Source organism: Leptonychotes weddellii, chromosome 9 (genome assembly GCF_054177405.1).
Source record: "Leptonychotes weddellii isolate Sample4059 chromosome 9, ASM5417740v2, whole genome shotgun sequence".
NCBI lineage: Eukaryota > Metazoa > Chordata > Mammalia > Carnivora > Phocidae > Leptonychotes > Leptonychotes weddellii.
The window spans coordinates 29187065-29208041 of NC_138377.1; the positions used below are offsets into that span (position 1 = coordinate 29187065).

Consider the following 20977-nt stretch of genomic DNA (forward strand, 5'->3'; position numbering starts at 1 on the left):
AAGTGGGGTGCACACGCTGCGGGCATCATGGCCATAGTTCGCCTGCTCAGTCCGAGGGCCGTGGAGCACCCAGAATAAGTATCCGAGGTGATAGGGAGAGCCCCTCCCTCCAGGGTTGGTGACATCTGAGCCCAGAGACAGGGGATCAGCATCACAGGCAAGTAAGCACGGCAGCCGCATTGGCAGATCTGGGGAAGATGGCATGTGATTCCCACGAAGAGGGCTGTACACATCTCTGGAACATGTAGGAAAGGCCTGGAGTGACTGAGAGGTTGTCGCTGGAGAGGTGGGGAAGAGGATGGGTTCGGGGAGGACCCCGGAGGCTTTAACTGCTTTGGTGACCTTTCATTTCTTAAGCTGGGTGTTGGTGCAGGGAAGCTCTATGCCTTTTTGTACGTGTGAAATGGCCTCAACGACTTTTCAGTCTCTGCGGGAAAGCCCAGGGTATGCGGAGGCTGAGGAGCCCTTGCAAGCCTGGGAGCTTCTGAGCTTCCCACTGCGGGGGCATGTAAGCTGCTATTTTGTTATTCCCTTTGCCAAGGTCTCTGAGGCAACACCTCCACAGAAAAAGCAGGACCGTGAGCTTGACCCTCCCAGCCCTGGGGCGTGCGGTTCCTGGAACTGAATGTTTCCCATCTAGGGAAGTGCAAGGAGAGAGGAACGAGTCTAAGCCCCATTTTGTGTCCTCTGGGACAGCTTATACGGCCCTTGATGGACACTGCCCCAAGTTCTTTTTCAAGTGAATTTCCCTTCAGCTACACTGTTTGCTTTTCCTGCCAGAGCATCCTGCCCCCTCCAGTGCGGTCCCGAGGAGGAGACCCAGCCCCTGCCTTCCTGGTGTGCAGAGCTTAAAACAAGAGCCCTCTGCCCATCGGACATCCTTACCATTTCCAGCTATTGAGTGTAATCAGGTGTGCCAGGATCTGATTTCAAAGCCCAAATCCAAGGGGCTCAGAGGAATCCTTTCTCCCTGTTGCTCCAGTGGGAGACAAAGGGGACTGAACAAACAGGATGTGCTGAAGCTGCACAGAGCACTGCCCTAAGCAAGACGGCCGGCCTGGCGGGAGGCAGGGCTGGACCTGACGGCCTGGGAGCTGGGGCGTTGGCACGTGCGGTTAACCATGCCCGAGAGAGAGAAGTAAGAAGCAGGACAAGAAGAGCAGACGCATGGATCCATCTGACAGCCTCTCTGGAGGATGGTTCCTTATGGATAGTCACACTCTTACAGGGTCTGGGGAGTTACAGGATCCCTACCTACCAGAAGATGCTGACTCTGGCCATTCACCTTACAGAAGCTGTTAGTATTTCTAGAAATTGTGGGGCAGGAGAGAAACGGAACTCAGGGATCTACAGACAAGCCAGGATTGATGTGAGGTGCAGTTGGGGGGGAAGACACACCGGTCTCAGCCCACTGTTTGGGTCCTGGTGATTCCATGTGTTTCTGTCCCGATTTCTGTCTCTTTTATCCCAGACTCTAATTGCTGGGCTTGGGAACTTATACCTAGTGAACTCTCTCAATCATTAACTTGACAAAGAGTCCAAAGTCATTCTGGAGAACAGAACCCTTCTTAGGAGGATAGTTTCTCCTCTCTCTCCTACTGCCCAGTTTTTTATGGGAGAAATCAGAGTTTAAAATAATATTTATTGGGTGCCTGGTGGCTCAGTTGGTTAAGCTTCTGCCTTCGGCTCAGGTCCTGGGATCGAGCCCCACAACAGGTTCCCTGTTCAGTGGGGAGACTGCTTCTCCCTCTCCCACTCCCCCTGCTTGTGCTCACTCTCTCTGTCAAATAAATAAATAAAATCTTTAAAAAATAAATAAAATAATATTTATCAAGACCAGATTTGAAAGCAAACAAAGGTCATTGAAGGCAACAAGAGTAGGAAGCCATTTACGCTGGGGATAGGCTCACCCTCTCACCAACGGTGGAACTTAATGATATCTGCCCCCAGTTCACCATCTCTCAGAGATATGGTCACTGGTACTTTCAATCAGGGGTACTTGGAATATTGCTATAGGCACTTCTGGTTCTTCCAGGCCCTGGGGGACCCACCTCACATTCTGTGGATGAGGCAGGAAGGACAAATGTCCTCCAGGACACAGGGCAGTCCCATGCAACAGGAGAACTATGGCAGCCTTTTACTAATAGAGCAACACTGGTGGAATTGGTCGTTTCTGACACTCAACCCTGAGCTTATCCGACCGAGAGTCTTTGAACATAAACCCTACAAAGAGTATCCGAGAGGGAGTAGCAGATTCTAAAGGTCACTGTTGGTTCTCGATGAAATAAAAAGCACTGGGAAAATGAAAACCTGCATGACATCTATAGTTCATCATTGTCTCTAAAGGCAATTCTGAAATAAACTCAAAAGTTTCCAAGAGACATTTTAATCTGGCATAAAACATCGGATTTATGGAGATGCATCGGATTTATGGAGGGGTTAATGTTCTAGGAGCTAGGGATTCAGAGGCTGCCTCTCAGATAAAATAGATCTGGGCATATACTTAGTTGCTTTGTCCCTGAGTGGTATAAACAGCTGGCATTTGCCAAGAACGGCTAACTAAGAAAGAAAATCACAGCTAGGGGTGGGTATATGGAAGGCATAATGGACATGCCAGTTATAAATGATTTCTGTTTATGTAAAGAGACAACATGATCGGAGCTTTTCCTTAGTTAAGTGGCCCGAGTGAAAACTGCGTGGGGGTTCTTGAGGAATTCTAGCTACATTAAATGAACTAACCAGGGCACGTTTGGGAGGGGGCAGGGGGAAACCAACAGATACATCCAGATATTTCTCCCATCCAAGTACTAACCAGGCCCGACCCTACTTAGCTTCCAAGATCAGACGAGATTGGGCGCGTTCAGGGTGGTATGGCCGTAGACCATCCAGATATTTCTTAAAGGGAGAGACTTGATGAATCCATCATTCTGCTCATCAGCAAATGACCTTCCCAAAGAATTTGAATTCTAGAGAGAGCTTGAGCACAAAATTGCAATGTCTTTCAGAACTTGATTTGTGATTCAAGATGAACCGCTGCTAACTCTGGGGTTACTCTGCCAGGGAGGGTAGGAAAAGCAGACTCATTCATCAAAAGGCGGCAGGAGACCCCTCCAGGTGGTAACTGAAGGAAGGGAAAAGGTGAGCCCGGGTGGAGAAGAGAAAGCCAGGAAGAAAAGAAATACCCCTTCTCTCTTCTCCTGGTGTGGCCAGGAGATAGATCTGCTTGAGGGAAGCCCAGGGGGCTGGTCTAAACCAAATTCTCTCTTGGAACCAGAGTGACTGGAGCTCATCTGAGTAGAGTTGAAATCCTTGCTCCTCTACTCACGAGTTGTATGACATTAAAGCTGCCTAACCTGAACTTTGGGTCCCCACTCGTAAGATGGGGTTACTGGTATACCGGCCTCAGGATTGTTAGGGAAACAAGTGAGCATTTTTTGAGCACCTTATATGCGTCAGGCCTGGCATCAGATCCTGGAGAGCCAATGGTGAAAGGGCTGACAGATTCACGAGATCACGTATGTAGTGAACTGGGTGCAGACACTGCCTAGCATATAGTAGCTGCTCAACAAAGTCTTTATCAATGTTTTCCAGCCTAAAATTATTACAGTCATGCTATGTGGAATGAAGAGAGGGTGGACAGGCAAGGCTTTGCTGAGTGGTGATGGTGGAGCCGAGACCTGAAAGACAGCAAGGATCCAGTCTTGGGATCTTTGCCCCCTCCCCGCCAGACCCCTTCCACTCTACCAACTGGGCACCTGCTGTGTACAAACCGTTTTGCCAGGCCCTTGGGCCTGACATTACAAACACTTTGTAGCTTCAAAACTGGCTTTACATATCAGAACAAATGTCAGCAGTTTTCTAATTTTTCCTTGGAGCAAGGTATTCCATGGAGAGCCTGCAGGCGTGGTGGGAGAGATTTTGAACTCGTATTCCCTTCAACTAGAAGAGTCCTTCTTTGGTTGGTTTTATATTCTGGACCCCTAAGAGAGATCCAACCTATTTACTGAGTGTCCTTGATGTGCGTGACACTGCTCTGGTGCTTAGGGCATTCAGTGAGCAAGTCAGAGATGCCTGGCCTCCAGAGCTTATATTGTAGCAGGGAAGACACACAGTGACTGGTGAACATAACGAGTTATTTATTATGTTGCATGGTGATGAGTGCTTTGGGAGAGGAAAAGTAGAGCAGGATGGGGGTAAGGAAAGTGGGCTGCAATTTAAACAAGGTAGGTCTCATGGAGAGGTGACATTTTGGCAAAAGTTAGAGGTAAGGGTGTCATGGGAAAGGAGGTGAGGGCATCAGCTATGGGACTGGCCAGGGAATAGGATTCCCGCAGAGTTCAAAGTGCAAAGTCCGTGAGGGGAAGAATGCTTGGTGATGAGAGGAATAGCACAGAGAACGGGGTGGCTACGGCAGGTGAACAAGGGGGGCAACAAGAGATGGGATGGCAGGTGCTGGTGGGCACATTGGGCTCTAAGGGACAGTGGAGAGACTTTGCTTTCAGTCTGAGTGAAAAGGGAGCCACTTCAGAGTTTTGAGCAGAGGAATAGCATGATCTAACTTAAGTCTTATAACTACAGAATGGGTCATTGCATTAACCGAGGCTCAGGCCACCAGTGAAGGCTGGAAAACTACCCATTCATCTACATGGTCATCCCCATGGCCCCTTGGAACGAAGACTGGGCAGATTACTTCTATGCCCATTTTACACATTGGGAAATTGTGACTCAGGGAGGTCACAGGGGTCCTCTGAGGGCACAAAGCTGGAACGTGGTGGGCTGGGATTGAAGACCTACACCTCCCATGACTTGGTCTTGGATGGGTTGCCAGACACGAGGGGCTAGCAGTCACCCCACTGTCCACCAGAGTCTCTTGTGTCCTTGAGAACTATTTCAGTGCAGACAAAAGACCACCAGGGTTTACATGGTTTTTCAAAATTAGTATTTTATTTATTAGTCACACATTAAAAAACTCAGCTGTCCCTTAGGCTTTAAAGTTCACCTTTACAAATCTTATTTTACTCTAGTTATAAATCAGATGCTCAAGAAAAGTTTGTGATGTCTGCACATTTCAAAAGCTCCTTCCCTGCCTTATGCCTTAACAATGAACCCAATACATTCCACCTAGTACATTGCACATCATGTATCCCACAGTAAATCATGCCAGAAAGGAAGAGAAAGCCCTGTTGGAGGTCTGGGCCAGACACGACCGTGACCCCAGGCCTGCGGGGTGGGGCGGACTTCCTGCCGGCACCCTGTTGCTGGCCAGGGTACCATGGCAGAAGATTCAAGAGGCACATGGATAAAGGAAGAAAATGAAGGCTTTCTCTTCCTCTATTCCCTGTTTCCCTTTTTTTACCCTTACTCTGGAGAAAACTTTGTGAGGGCAAAGTCGCAGGTTGTTGAGCAGAAGCTCAAGGGGCAGCTTTCCAGTATAGACTCTCCAAGCTCCCCTCCCCTTCTGTCCACTGTCTACATCCCCCCACCCCGCCCCCAGTGCATCACAGCTTTGCTAACTCCTCTGCCCTCCCTCTGCCTCTCAGGACTCCAGTCTTTCCCGGTCACCCTCCCTCCTGCTGCCTTCCTCCCCTCCCCTCCCTTCTTTGGGCCTTGGGAGCTCTCCGCCCTCCCCCTCCCTGCGTGTCCTTCCAAACCCACACTCTTTGTTGCTGAATTCAAGGTTCTCAATACAATAAAGCTTTGATGATTGGCCCCGATTGAGAAGGAATGTCAGCTTAAATTAATGAAGGGTCTGAATAATAGAATTTTAAAGCAAAGTTTAGTTGCTTTCACATTTGTAAGACATCCTTTCCACAGGGGGAAGCCTTTGCATTCAAATGCAGTAAAAGCTAATGCTGAGAAATGGGGCAATATGTCTTAGAGACTCTTTTAAATGCTTTAACAGAAAGGACCCTCTATAATTGGCATATACTTTCTTTGAATCTGAGTGTTTCTGCTCCTAAAACCTTTCATTTTTAGCGATCAACATTTCTTTTTATCACTGAGATTTTACTGGGCTTCACTCAGATCTACCACAGTTTCAACTCCTGAATTCTTTAAGACAGAGACATTTCCACATGGAAAGTCTCTAAAAATTTTTAATTTTCAATTTCGTGAGCAATACAAGAACACGTTCTTGTTTTCTTGTTTGCAGAAAATTAAAACCTTAGAAATAACAATAAGTGAAAGCCTTATAAATAATAAAAGAATTCGTGTCCCAGTTTATATCACTTTAAGGTGGTAACAATGTATGATCTATAGCAAAGGATCCTGCACAAAAGTCCCTTTTCAGGGTCCCATCCAAAAGGGAACCATCTACATCTGACGGGGTCTTGCTTTCTTGCAAGAATAAGGTATCCTTGAGGTAGGTAAAGCCCACTCGCTCCCCCATCTCTCCCATTCAGTACCATGATGCCTCAGTCCATTCCCATTTCCGTACTGCTGCATTCCACCCCTGAAAGGAACACTCACCAGGATGAAACGAATATGGCCAATGGTAACAATTATTAAATCTAGATAAGGGTACTTGGGTGTTCAGTATGCTATTTTCTCTACTTTTCTGTATGTTTCAACTTTTTATAATAATAAAAGAAAAACTCACCAAATGCTACAAATAGCAAAACAGCCAAATAACCCTTGGAAGAGAAAAGGACTGGTTCTAGTTAACGCTATTCTCTTCTTCATAGGGATTCCCAGCCCAGCATTGGGCAAGGCTGAACCTCACTTATAGGTACAGTTAACAAAAGAAGTGCATGGTGTACTTCTTAGCAATGTGCTCACATTTGTAAGCCCTTTCATACCTATTCTTCTTTTCCTTTGGGGGATAGGTAAGGCACATGTTGTCCCCATTTTCCAGATGAGGAAACCAAAAGATCTGGTGACCCTACCTAATAATGCTGGCTCTGTTACTGCTTTCTTACTAGGCAGCAGGTATTGTTGTAGGCACCTACATGTATTAACTAATTTTATCATTACAACAACTCTGAGTTACATGCATAACTTGTTCAAGATTGCAAAGCCAGTAAGTAGTGGGCTGGAATATGAACCCAGGCAGCGTACTCATGAGCTGGAGCTCTTAAACACCTACCTCCTCATGTGATGACAGTTCAGATGTCTTCCCAGTAAGTAGTCCAAGAGTGGAAATCTGGCAGCCTCCAGGGTTCACTCAGACTGTAAATGTGCTGATTTGGCCCATCCAGTATTTTACAATTTTTGAATTAATTGCCGTAATTTAAAAATTTATCTAAAGAAAGATTTCATCAGAAAATCAAGATTTCTTGTTCTCTTGAAAAATCAGACATATTGGCAACATTAGGCTAGCATCCCACAAAGTAGTAACTGGCTGGAACTGAGTATACATGGCCCTGTAGGCAGGGCACACTCTTGCCAGTTTGTCACATTCCCTACTACTCCCTATTATTGCACCTGGCCTCTTTTTGCAGCTCTGTTACCTAATGTGAGCATTTGAGACTGCAACCCCTGCACTGTAAAAATTTATACCCCCAAAGAAGTAGAATGTAACGTCAGCCCTGGTGGCATCGACGCACTACCTAAGTCATATATTCATCCATCTGTCTATCCATCCAACCATCTCTTCATGTATCCAAACGTCCATCTTTCCGCTCTGCCTATCTCAGCCACACTCCCTACCTAGCTTAGCCATTCTCAAACTGACTGTACAGAGTCCCATCTGCCATTTCTTGACCAGTATCTACTCTTCTCCCACTCAGATGGGCAGCAGCAGAGGATGGGAGATTATCTGTTGAGGAAAATTTATGGCAGCTGTTATGGACTGAACTGTGGCCCCTCCCCCCCGCCCCGCCACCGCTCCGCTACCACCACCAAATTCATATGTTGAAGTCTTAACCCCCAATATGACTGTGCTTAGAGGCAGGCCTTTAAAGGGAGGCAATTAGGGTTAAATGAGGTCGTAAGAACAGGATCCTAATCCAAGAAGACTGGTGTCATAAGAAGAGGAAGAGACACTCGGAGTGCACACATATAAAGGACCATGTGAGGACACAGTGAGAAGGGGCCCGTCTGCAAATCAAGGAGAGAGGCCTTGGGAGAAACCAAACTGACACCTTGATCTTAGACTTCCAGTCTCCAGAACTGTGAGAAAATAAATTTCTGTTCTTTAAGCTATTCTGCGATGACAGCCTTAGCAGACGAATACAGCAGGAAACTGTTTTTCATGTGTCCCCCACCTACCCTTCCACCTCCTCAGCCCTCAGCCCTTTGCCCCTGCACAGACTAATCACCTGACACCCAAAGCCATTTGGGCTAGTTACTAAGAGAAGTCATCAGCAATCCCAGTTAAGAAAGTCTGCTATTTCCCCAGTGGTGTAAACACAACCATTGGGATGGGCTGGGAGGGTGGGGAGAGTGTGGGAAGATGCCACCAAAGAATTGCATCAGTGAGATGCACTCAGGACATTTCACTAAGCCCCGTGTACCTGAAATAGGGAGATGCTGCCTGAGTGCACAGCATAAGGAGACTCTGAAGCTGAGATGTGGACATGGAAAATATTAGTAAAACCTAAAGTGGCTTAAGGAACATTGAAAGCCACAGGTTCGTCCAGCTAGTTGGCTGGTTTTAGCAAGCCCGTTTTTTTCCTGGACAGTCTGAGTCCAGCTTAAACAGTGATGGTCAGAATAATCACTGTAAAATTGGCTTCATCCTAAGGCTTCCTATGGGTTTCCTCCAGGTGTTCTGGTTAGAGAGGCTTATACTATTAACATAAAGATAGGTGGTTGCTGATTAACCCCAGAAGGGCCTAGAAGACTGGGAGAAAGCCAAACTGGCTTCTGCTCCATCTCTGCATCAGCTTTCAAGCTGTTAGAGTGGTAATGCCTGTGGAGTTGGACAGTGGTGTTGGAGAGAGAGACAAACCCCAGATGGGTTTTCAGATCCCAGGGGACAGACAACGGCAATAGATTTCAACCTCAGATCTTAAATGGAATGGGCAGAGATCTGGAACTCATCCAGAAGAACTGGCTCTAGAATCCCACAGCAGCAGGTTTAGAAACGCCATCAGAACTACCTTCCCCACCATCATAGGCTCCTAGGGAAACTGCAATTTTAGTCAGTAGATAAAAGTTTGAACAAGGTTTGATGAATGATTTAATCAACACTGACATACCCAGAGCTCAGGAAAGGGCAGGGAAATCCAGGGTTGTTTAGACTTGCCTCTGATTCACGTCTAGCCTCACGTCGACTGAAAAGAATACAGAGATGCTGACATTTGAATGTAGGTGTTTGGGGTTGGCCTTTTAACCAGCTGATGAGGTATAAAGGCAATGGTCTCTAATGAGTAAAGGGCAAAGCCCAGTATCATAATTCAATTCTCCCCCAGTCCTCTCCTTGAAGTGTGAATTCAGACAAAGCATAATTTCTCTGACTCAGGTGAAACAGGGCAACACCACACACGACCAGTCCTCTAAAAATACCAGGGAGATTTGTGAAAACTGCCAATGAAGAGCTTTGGGCATACTGGGAGAACACGATTGGCAAAGACCTTATCTACACAGACTCCTTCACTTGTGTTTTAAACCATATTTTGAAAGTAAATTGCTTTGGACTTGATATTCAAGACTCTGGGACCAGGGCCCCATGAGGCCTGAGGGTGGGGGCCTGGGGAAATGCAAGGGTCTGAGATGGGAACTAGGGATCCTTGCAAGGGTCAGAAAAAGCTCTGGGGGATTAGCAGAGCCAGACTATCTTCCTGCTCTGCTCCCTCTGGGTCCCTTGATGGAAGTTTCTTATGCTTCTGCTGATGTTTGATTTTGGGGAAAGGAAAACTGCTCCAAAGATTAGGAGAAAGAGGAAAGGTACTTGGGTCCCATGGTGGGAATGGGAGCCCGGGCTGTGGCTGGAGATCAGACCTACGGTGATGAGATGGGGGGAGGAAGAAGCAAGAGAGAATGAGTATCTTTGCAGCAATCCCATTAAGGGTTCAAAGAGCCCACCAGGGCCCATCCCCTCCTCATTCCCTCACAGACCCTCTAAAGGAAGCTACTTTGCCCCATGCTTGCAGCTCATCCCTCAGCCCACAGCTGACTGGCTGGCTAGTGACCAATGATGTTATCTGAGACAGAACAATAAGACGGGCCTGAGCCAATGAGATTGTCTCTTAGGAATTTTAACTAAGAATACCACGGAAAAAAGCCAATGGGAACTGAAGTTGAAAGGCTGAGGTATATAAGGAGGAGCTCAAGAGCTGAGGATGAGCCACATGCAAGCTGAAGTTTTGAGTAAGCAGAAACTGCAGTCTATAGGACATGTCTGCTGCGACATGAGTACCTCAGGCAGAAATGCAGAGGGAAGCAGAGACTCAGAGACTCTGAGGTAATAAATCCCCAGGGCTGCCTCTGCTCCTAAAGGCTTTCCAATTCCAGGCCACTTACATCCTTAAAAATACCTGTTCCTTTTTACCCGAAGTAACTAAGACTCTTCTCAATGAAGAGAGCCCAACTATAACTAATAATTTGTACCAGTTCCGTGTAGGTAAGCTGACAAGGAATTATCTGAAGACATTTGCTTTGGGGAGAATGAGTAGGCTGGTTCCCTTAGCAAACCCGGCTACTGCCATTGCTTACTTGGAAGCATCTTGTGTACTTGAGATCAGGTTTTAGGCAGGAAATAGTGTGTCCTAAGTTCTCTCTTTGTTCTTATGATGTCAGGGTAGGCTAAGACAATGTTTGAATCCTGAAGAAAGGAAGTCTTGGCATCTACAAAAAGTGGGCTGGTCTGAGAAAGCTAAGTCCTTTTTAAGTTACTAAGATCCAGGTCTACAAATCTCTTAGAGGGAAGCTTTAAAACCATGACTTCTTACCTAGTTAAAAGGAGCAAAGAGGTGTGGCAGCCATGTTGGTTCACCAGTGGGATCTCGTGAATCATTTCTCATCTCCAATTTCAGGGCTTAGGAGGGCTAAACTGGAAGGAAAACTGAGAGCAGCTCTTGTCAATATGAGACCTCATCTATTATGTCCACAGCCTGTTGGAAATGTCCCCCGGCAAGGCTGCCATCAGCACTTGACTGAAAACACATGGAAACAGCCCACTCAGAGCAGGAATTCATTATTGGAAGAATAATAAGGGAAAGTTTTTTTTTCCCCCTCCTCTCTCTCTCTTTCTTTCTCTCTCTCTCTGCTGGGAGAGCTGCTTTCTGGAAAAGTCACAGGGCTTAGAGGGAATTTGAATCATGTCTGGTAATAAGGGGAGGAATGGAGGAGAAAGGGCACGTTTCCAGAAGCCCTTTCATACAAAGCATGATAGTTATGGGCAACTCAAAATTAGTATTATTCATAATGTATTGTTGAAATCAGGCCATGGCTCCCTTTAACCCCTTATCCTTTCCTAGAGTTATTAGTGTCTGATAGCTCCAAGGGAAAAGTATCCAGAGTTAACTGGTTTTCCGTGGCTACTCCTCTCTTTCAAAATGGTTGCCTGTAGACTAAAATGGGCTATAAAAGTATTTGGTCTTCTTTCCCCAATACTAGCCGGTAAGTCTTCAATATACACTGGGTGATCCAAGGGAAAGTTATGTGCAAGGCATGAGTATGAAAGAAGGAGATAAGTGCCAGCTCACTGGCTACAGCATTATGTGGCAGACATTACAAGTGTTCACTAATATCTAGTTCTCCTTTCCTTCCAAATTCAGGGAGGTTTGTGTTTCCCACCTCCTTGGAGCTGGGTGTGGATGCATGACTGCTTGGCCATGAGAGCAGAAGTGATGTGTGTCAATTCTGGGGGGAAGCATTTAATTGCCAGTGCATGGCGCTTCTCTCTCTTCCCCTCCTGTGGAACTGTGGAAGTGCCTGTGGACACTAAAATGGAGTCCTGAGTCATCACATGGAGGACAACATCCCGGGAGAGTCTCTCAGACAGGCAGACTTTAAGTCATTAAGATTTTGGGGGTTATTTGTTTAGGTAGCAAAACCAAGCCAGCCCTGACTTATGCCCACTGCTGACTGGTCGACTCTCTTCCCAGATCTTTTGGAGTTCTGGAGAACTTGTGCTCCATCTGAACACTGTGCTCACTGAAATTCAGAGAGGTAGGCAGTGGGCTCTCTCTCACGCTTAAGATACTCTTTTAAGGATTGCGATGGGCTCCCTCCTTCCATTTGAGCAAAAGAGGTCTCTGTTGAATTCTGCAGTAGAATAAAGAAGGTCCTTTCACAGCCATAGGACAAAAAGCGATGGCGACAATACTGAAACCAAAGCTCAGAAAAAAATGACACTCCCAAATGGCTCTAAGGGAACCACACTTTCAAGGTCAGAATCTGATATTTTTGTACTTCCTCTTGCTTTCATTCCCCGCTTCCCCCTTACCTCATCCTCATTCCTCAGCTCCAGAGTTCTCATTTGGCACTCCTGATTTTGCCAGATAATCTTTTAAGTCCTGTCCCTGAGCAGTAACCTTGCTCACAACATACAAGACCCAATGCATAGAATTCAGCACTTCTGGGTTCCAGAAATGTTTACTCTGTGGGCTGATAGGGGCCACTTCGGAATCCTCACTAGGACTGCTGCTCGGAGGTTAGCACAGTTATGGAAGCAAAGTTGGACTCTGATATATAAATGTATATGTACACACACACATAGGAAAAAAAAAATCAGTGAGTTGCATCCAAGGTCAATACAAGATACCTCCCTAGCCTCTCACGGGAGGTACAAGTTTGGCAGCTTCTCAGCTCATGAATACCACCTGTGTCTTCTTTCTTGTGAACATTTCCTGGGGCAACTTTCCGGAGCCCGTCTCCTAATCTTTAATCATGGTGGAAAGAGAAGGAGGTAGTGATGGAGTCTCTACCAAACTCTCAGCACCGCTGCTCAGGCTTTCTGCAGCCACTCCTCCCAGTGCAAGATCAAACCACTAGTATTGCTGCTGGTGATTCTTTGGAAAACATTCATGGTGGTCCTATTATGTGCATGGTATTGTGCTGAGTACTTCAGTGAATTGACGATGACGAGGAGAAGTTGTAACAGATGTGAACAGAAATACGACATGGGTGAGGGGTGAGAGAGGAAGAAGCAAGACTGAGTGGGTTCAAATCCACCTTCCATCACTTTCTAGCAAGAGACTGGACTTCTGCCTTGTTGCTCATTCACGCAGGAGGAATACTGCGAAGTCCTACTGTGAGACTGTTAGGATTAGGTAAGCTCACACATATGTAGTGTGTCTCAGACATACAGCAACACTTAATAAATACTGGCAAGATGCAAAAACAGCACGTAGGTCCTGTCCTGGCAGCGTGGTGTGTGGTGAAAAGCCCTGTTGGAACTTGGAGCGGGAGAATGCCGGGATTGATTTGCCAGTCACCGGGTGTAGAGCACCGTCTTAAGGTTTCCTGGGGTCAAAAAAATAGGCTCAACGAGGAAGACGTCTAATCCTTGCCATTTGGGATTGGGAGATGTCTTCCTTGTACCTTTCTCAGACACTGCCGATTGCCCTGTTTTAGTGTGTGAACTGTTTAGCTTTTCTCTCTTGGTGGGCAGTGAAAGTGGAGAGAGACCAAATTAAGAGATACAGAGAATAAAACATCTTTCTCAACTTCTCAAATAGTCCCTTGAGATGTTTGAAATTAGTCAATTCATGTAGTAAGAACTCATAGGAAATATACATTTATTCAGCCACAAAAACTCAGCTTGGTTTTCACAAATGTTCTATTGGAGACCACAAGTTCCCAAAATGCATCTCACTCTGAGGGAGACAAATGACCACAGTCTGGAAAGTCTGCCTCCCCGACCTCTTCCAGGTCTACCAAAACCCTTCCTGCCTTCCAATGCCCAGCATGTTGTTTGCTCTCCAGGAATACCTTCCCTGATTCACTCCAGCTGGATAAAATGTTCCTGCTTTGTCCTTGCAGCATGTGGCTTGGATGCACATCTATCATATCATTTTATTTTATTCTGTTTTATATTATAGTTAGTAGTATATGAGTCTTTTCCATTCCTCACAGTACAGTTCTCGAGGATGGGACGCATATATCCTGTTTTTGTGAGCTGCACCACAGCATTTGGTATGTGCTCAACAAATACTGAGTTGTTCAAAGACTTAGGCATTCACTCACTCTTCACTGATCCGTACCTACTTTGTGCGCAGCGTTCTGCTGGGCACTGCCGGGCACAGGAAACATGAGATAGGATAAGACCTGCTGTAGCCTCCAAAGCATTTAAAAACCTCTGGACGGGGAGCAGGTCCCCATGCCAAAGGCCGGGAAGATTTGATGCCTGTCTTTGAAGGAGCTGAAGCCCCCAGGCCTTGCTCTGAACCCAGTCTTAAGGCTTTGGTTGGAAACTTCATGGCAGTAGGAGGGTGTAGGCTGGGTGTTCTGCTGGAAACAACTAAATTACCCTATGGGTCACCAATTGGTTTATTTGCTAATTGGCCCAGCTTTGGGCTTTAAATCTAAAGAAATCATTTCATCCTTTATTAAATACTGCATGAATCTCACTCTTTGTTCTGCAGGGCTATACACAATATACTAGTGAAACTTGAATTTACACCACAATAGCCGTGCTACTAAGGACCTTCCAAATGCCACTAATACCATACATGTTCCGCTTCTCAGCTGGATCCGAACCTGCCAGTGAATTCTGAGCCCATCGACCTCCCTCTGACACAGGAGCAGACCCCCACACCCATGCCCGCCCCCAGCCTCCCCATCTTTCCATGATTTAATTTCTGAAATCAGTTACTCTGTGGAGACCCCAATTCCTTTACACCCACTCTTTTTATATGGTGGACAATACTTTATTCGGAAATGTTCCCTCCTGTAATTACAAATCCTGTTAGTCATCCTCCTCCTCTCCCCAGGGGGATTGTGGGCTTTAATTAATTAACGTGGCTAAACTGCTTTGAGGTGCCTGGTTGAAAGGTGCTATATAAGTGCAAATTATTATTATTATGGCTGTTGACATCCCATGGCGGCAAAGCCTGCAGCCCCACGCATCTACAGACCTGAACAAAGGCTTCTTCATCCTCACCTTCCCTGCTAGGTCTGAGATGGCTGGCTCAATGGTGTGGGGGCAAATCTGTTACCATCTCAACATCAATCAACTAATTAATCCCCATTATGTTGGCTTCCGTTTCCTTCTTCCAAGCAGCACCATCCTGTTTCATTTCACAAATCGTGCCCCCAGCAGCTCTAGACAATGGTCATAGTGTCCCTATGGCTTCTGTTGGCCTAAAGGAGAGAAAAAAAAAAAAAAAAAAAGAGGGAGAGAAAATAAGTTTGAAGAAAAAAGTGTCATCATGAAATGTACTAACTTCTCACTAACAGTCTAAATAAAACTTTCCTTCCAGCTGTAGTCCCCTTGCACACATACATACCTTTCTATTACCTAGGGAGCCGGCAGCCTCACAAACCAGAGACACCCAGAAATACAGCATAGGTGTGGGGTAAGGTCCCGCAGCCCCAGCTTGACCACTGATAGCTACAGACAAAAGCCCTTTCTGGGCTGGGTGGGAAGAGGTCATCCAGAGAGGTGGGAGCCCCTCTTTGGCTTCCTCCACTAGCTCCACGTTTCCCCTGAGAAAGCCAGCTGCCATCTGTAGCCAGGAAGCCCTCACAAAGACAGGGGACCATGATTTAGATGTTTTGTGCTGCACCTAGCAAACCTCAGCCCTTAACAAATGCCCAGTACTTCCACTGTGATGGTAGCCATTGAAAGCAGCCCTGTGGGGGAGACGTGGCCTCTTGAAGGGACGCTGCTGACCAAAATGCTCCTTACAAGGTTGTGCCTCAGACCCTTTGTTAGCGTGGACGTGGGTGAGCCTCAGGGGGTCATGTCTTCATCTGCCTCCATTTATCCTCCCTATTGAAGGGCTCCTTCAGGACATCGGTCAGTCTCTGTGGGAAGTGATTTGGAGGGCAACAAAAGAACTTGGGCCCTTTGGGGGGCCTTCAGAATTCAGTAAACATCTGGACACGGAAGGCCAGGTTCTCAAGCAGTCTAGCTGGGGAGATGTCAAAAGAGAGAAAAAGCTGTGTGTGCAATGCAATCTCTTAGTTCTGTGGCAACATTTGTTGGAGAAAAACACAGCCGCCCCAGTAGGTAGATAGGAAGATTTTTCAAAAGCTCCTCTATTTGTCAGTTTTTGTGAGGGCAGAGTACTGTTTGTCAGCTCTTGCGGCATGTGTGAGGAAGCAGAAGTTTCGCATGGCTGGGGAGCAGCATGTGATGGATGTTCCGATTCTCTATGTACGCTGAATAACCCATGGTTGCACAAGCCTGTCCTGGGAGTTGTTGTTAAGCATTTCTGTTATCCCTGAGGTTTGGAAAACACTTTCTAGTCAAGGTGACTTGTTAGATCCTCATCATGAGCACATTTTAATTGACCAAAAAATGAAGTACTAAGGCTAAGGGATTTACATTTCATCACATGGTGAAATACAGGATCTGAACTCTTGACTCTCAATATTCCCTTTATTATTGAATCAATCCATTAGAACACATTAGTCAGCATGATTCAACATTAGTCACATGGCACTAATCAGTATTCCCCAGGGTTCCCAAATCTATCCTCAAACAGGGAAAGAAACTGGCCTCTATCAAGAGACAATCAGGGGCTGACGTCCAATTCAAGCCCCTCTCCCCCATGCACACTCTCAGGAACCTTCCTCAGTCATCCATTTGAAATGATTCTATTTCCTTTATCCATATCACATTATTTGAACCTCAATAATAGGTGTCACAGTTTGCCTTTGATCAAACTTATTTTGTTTTTGAGCTAACTAGATTTTGAGCTACTAAAAGAGAGGGACCATTTTTTTTTTCCAGGCTTATATCCTCTGAACACCATGGTTTACAAACTGTTGATACCTCAACAAATACCTGCTGAACTGAAGTCACTGAAATGGAGCTTAAGTCATATTCCAGAAAGAACACCAAGTCCTCTTGGAAGAAGTTTTCAAAGAAAATCAACAACCTGAATTGATTTAACATCTTTTAGTATTATTACCTGGGCATTTTCACAAATGCAAATTGTTAGCTCTGCAAAGATAGCCAAATGGCTTCCAGGTTCTCAAAGAGTGTGGATCCAGTCTAACTATAGTCCAGGCCTTGGAATAAAGTTTTTTTCTATAACCTTATTCCAACTGACAATTTGTTCCATGTTTAAAAAAATGTGGACACAGGAAAAAACATTTTGGGGGAAAAATGTGTTTAGTCTATGACTTTGGACCAAAAGTCATACCTGCTTTGTGCTATAAGCACAAGTAGCTCTTGTTCAAGTATCTTTCTTGCATAGTGTATAATAGCAGAACACATACTAAAGTTTCGGCTTGACAGAGATTCTGTTATGGTGGGGGACCAAGATTTTTGGTGCTGATCCTTGATGGCATTACTGATTGTGATACCCTACTTCTCTGCTCTAGACTCTACCAAAAAGGGTACTGATAGCATTTTTAACATACAATATTTACAATACAATACTTATGTTGCATTTCAACATGCTAAGAGCCCAACCCTAGGGTCTGTACTACTGCACCCTGGGGTCTAATCTCTGCAACTGTGCTCCTCTGAAAGGGATGTGTCACTGAATATTCATCTCTCCTTCTCTCCCATGGTAAAACTCCCAAAACTTAGCTGGGAACATGGACACCCGGATAAACAACTGCATTTTCCAGTCCTTCTTCCCATACATCTACAAATTGGCCAATATGATTAAAGTAGAAATAGTGTGTGTAACTTCTGGTTAATATCTTAAAAGAAGGAGGATGCCCTTTCCTCCCACCATCATTCTCTACCCCATACAAATTCTGCTACAAATTCTGGATGGAGGTCATGATGCTGAGCCATTGTGGACCATGACAACAAGGGCAACATCCTAGGTGTGATGGGGCAACAAGCTAAGAGCCTGGGTCCTTGGACAAACACATGGGATGAGCTGCTATACTAGCTCTGGACTGTATTCCTCTGCAGTGCTATGTGAGAAAGCAGGAAACCTCTACTTTGTGTGCCACTGTTAATTTAGATTGTGATTCCACCCAGCCAAACTTACAACCCACCTCAAGAACTTTCTTGAGGGATTGATTACATTAGTGTGACTGATCCATCCTAGCTTAGGATTTCAAGATTCAAGATTCAGGACAGAACTGGTATATCCCAACAGAGGCTCATGAAGCCTGAGAAATAAGTTACCAGAGGGGCTTCCGTGATGGAGGATGAGAGGATCCATACCCATTTCTGATTTAATAAAATCTTAGGAGCCCTGAGTACCTAAAAAGGTCTACAAACATAATTTTGGGCAGTGAACACCACTTTGCCTTTCTGGAACTCAGTCTGCTGACCTGAAAATAAGGGTGATGGACAAAACTAAAATCTCTCATTCTTGGAAGTGTATATAGCTAACTTTGGGAGGAATTAAAGTAATTTTTGTCAACTAATCATCTTAGTATATGCATAAAGCACATGTGTTGTGCAGAAGATCCCTCTAGAGACTATGGAAAGATTATACCCCAATGGCAGAGATAAAAGAGGCATCTATAAAGAATACAAAGAAGACTGCCCATGGAAACATGACAACAAACTTATAATTACACACAGCTGTGTAGAAATTGGTCCACTACCTCCAGAGGAAGTTTAAATTGGTAAACGTCCTTGGAAAGCAACTTGGGAATATATAGTAAAGATTAAAATGTGCATACCCTCTGAGTAGTCATTCCACTTTTTCTATATACCTACAGAAACTCTCATACCAGCATACCAAGTAGCACGTGCAACAGAATTCACTAAGTTAACAAATGACTGAAGTTTCCATCAACAGGGGAATGGATAATATGGTATATTCATACAATGAATATGGATACCTCATTAAAGTGAAAGAATGTTCACTATGATACACTATGCGTATCAATGTGGATAAATTGTAAAAACACAACGTGAAGTGACAAAAGCGAGTTGTGGAATGATGTGTATAATAAACCATTTATGCAAACTTGGAAAGCACTCAAAACAAATCATAATATTATGTGTGGATTCACATGTAGAAAAGTTCTTCAGCATGACGAGAAGGATGTATACAAAACCCTGGAGAATTTTTACTTCTGTGGAGGAGTGCGAGGCAGGGAAGGAAGGACTGGGACAGGTACAAAGGAGTTTTTTATTTTGTCAAGTTTTATACCTATAATAAAAAAAGACCTGAAGCAAATGTGACAAAATTTGAACATTTGCTAATTCTGGGTGTTCAAGTCATGGGTTTTATTATTTTCTGTCCTGTTCTGTATTTAAATTTTTTTTTTTCACACTGAAAACAAAATCTCTCTTTGAAGCTGATAGCCAGAGTAAAAGAAGTAAACAAAGCAGAAGGTTGGTGTGAGGAGATGTCATGGAGGCAGGGAATGTGAAATAAATGTCAAAAAAGAGGAGAGAACTGGCAGAGGGGCATCCTTCCTCATTTTCCCCAGAAAACTCCTCCCTGACAGGTAGGCAGGAGCCACAGAGGTCAAGGCCTTGGCCTGCCCCAGCTTTCTGAGGCTGCAGGGGCACCTGGCAGCCAAGAGACAACGTGACAGACCTGCTCTGCCCTCTTGTCTGTGACCTCTGGGAGAGGAGTTCACTCTCTCTGCTCCACTGAATCCCAGGGCTCTTTGCCCAGGCTCCCACAAGAATGCCAGGCTATGCCAGGTGTGTGGGTTGTATTTATGAAGGAGACCTCCATACCTGGATGGAAATGAATTGAGAATCTTCTGGGTCACATTGAGTCTACCAGGCAGAAAACATTTATATGGGTTACTAATTCCAACTGAAATCTGATGAACTTAGATGGTAGTATTTGGGGGAAAAGAATTTTTCAATAAATCATCCATTTGGCTCAGTGACTAAGAAAATGGGATGGGAGAATCTAACCCAACTCTGTGACAAGGGAACAAATAGAGGAGATTAATGCCTCTCCCAATAAGCTTCAAAAGGCGATCAAACAACCATTCTTGATTTTACAAGAAAGATGAGGTGCATAGCTTTCCAGCTCTTAAGAAAAATCATTGTTTCCTTGTTTTCTGGTTTCTTCTGAGTCCCTATATTAGGTGGCTGGAAAAACAGGAAACTAGCTTCATTTGCAGAGTCTTCTCTGGACCCATCTCAGGGTGCCCTGGGCTCCCCCTGAGGTTCCCCAGCCCTATCCCAAGGTTTATGCTGCTCATTCAGGCTTAAACTAACAAAGAACAGCACCAGAATCCAAATTCAACCTGTCCTACCTAATTTTAATTTTTTAAAAACAACATAAAAACCACAATTCTGTCCTACCAAGAAACTAAGCCATTATCTTATGTCCTTAACAACCTGGCTTTTGTTTTTTAAATGCTCCCTGGATTCCGAGGAAATGGAGAGAGTAGGGCAAAGGAAGAGTGAATAAGGAGGAGGCCCTGCTGACTTGGCCTCTTCACCCTCCCTGGCCAGCCCCGCTTCCTTACCAAGTCGACAGGCCTCCACGGCCATGAGTCCAGGACGGAGGCCAGGCTGGCTCTGGGAGAGCCTGGCCTGGGGGTTTCCCGGGGCCTCCTGCAGCATCAGCAACACGGCCTGGCTGTTTTCAATTACAGAATCTTAATCTTTATTTCTGGCCTGACCCAGAGGTCCAGAGGTCCCAGCTGTGTTCTGCAGGGCACAACATTTGGGGCTTGTTGGGGAAACAAAGAACACGACCAGAGCAGAACACGGGTCAAGTTGGAGTTCCCTGTAAATGCTCCCTTCCCTTCTGCGGCCCTGTGGTTTTTGTGGGCCCATAATTAAGGCCGATTCCCAAAGCCAGCCCCTGCTTTTTCCTCTCCCCTAGGTTCCCGCGCCCCTTAGCCTCACTCTGAACCGGCCAAAACTCTCAGCTTTTCTACCCAGTGGGCGCAGGAGAAGAGGATTCATGGGAGCCACCCCCACACCCTCCACCTTTCCCACCTCAGTTGCACAAAAGGTCTGTCTCTCCCTCTGCTGGGACCTGGCCCGTCTCAGAGCCTGAACCATCAGGAAGCTGATGGC

The 20977-nt window shown here is 45.6% G+C and overlaps 1 protein-coding gene across 4 annotated transcripts in view; it reads right to left on the bottom strand.

Annotated features, from left to right (window-relative positions):
* Positions 1-8329: 8329 nt before the first annotated feature.
* RAD51B (RAD51 paralog B) overlaps positions 8330-20977 on the bottom strand; it is a 780046-nt gene continuing 767398 nt past the window's right edge. For all 4 annotated transcript variants that reach the window (XM_081829424.1, XM_081829423.1, XM_081829425.1 and 1 more), the window contains exon 11: positions 8330-15189. In XM_081829424.1, the coding sequence (XP_081685550.1) occupies positions 15173-15189 (17 nt within the window). In that variant the 3' untranslated portion in view covers positions 8330-15172. The remainder of the gene's footprint in view (positions 15190-20977) is intronic.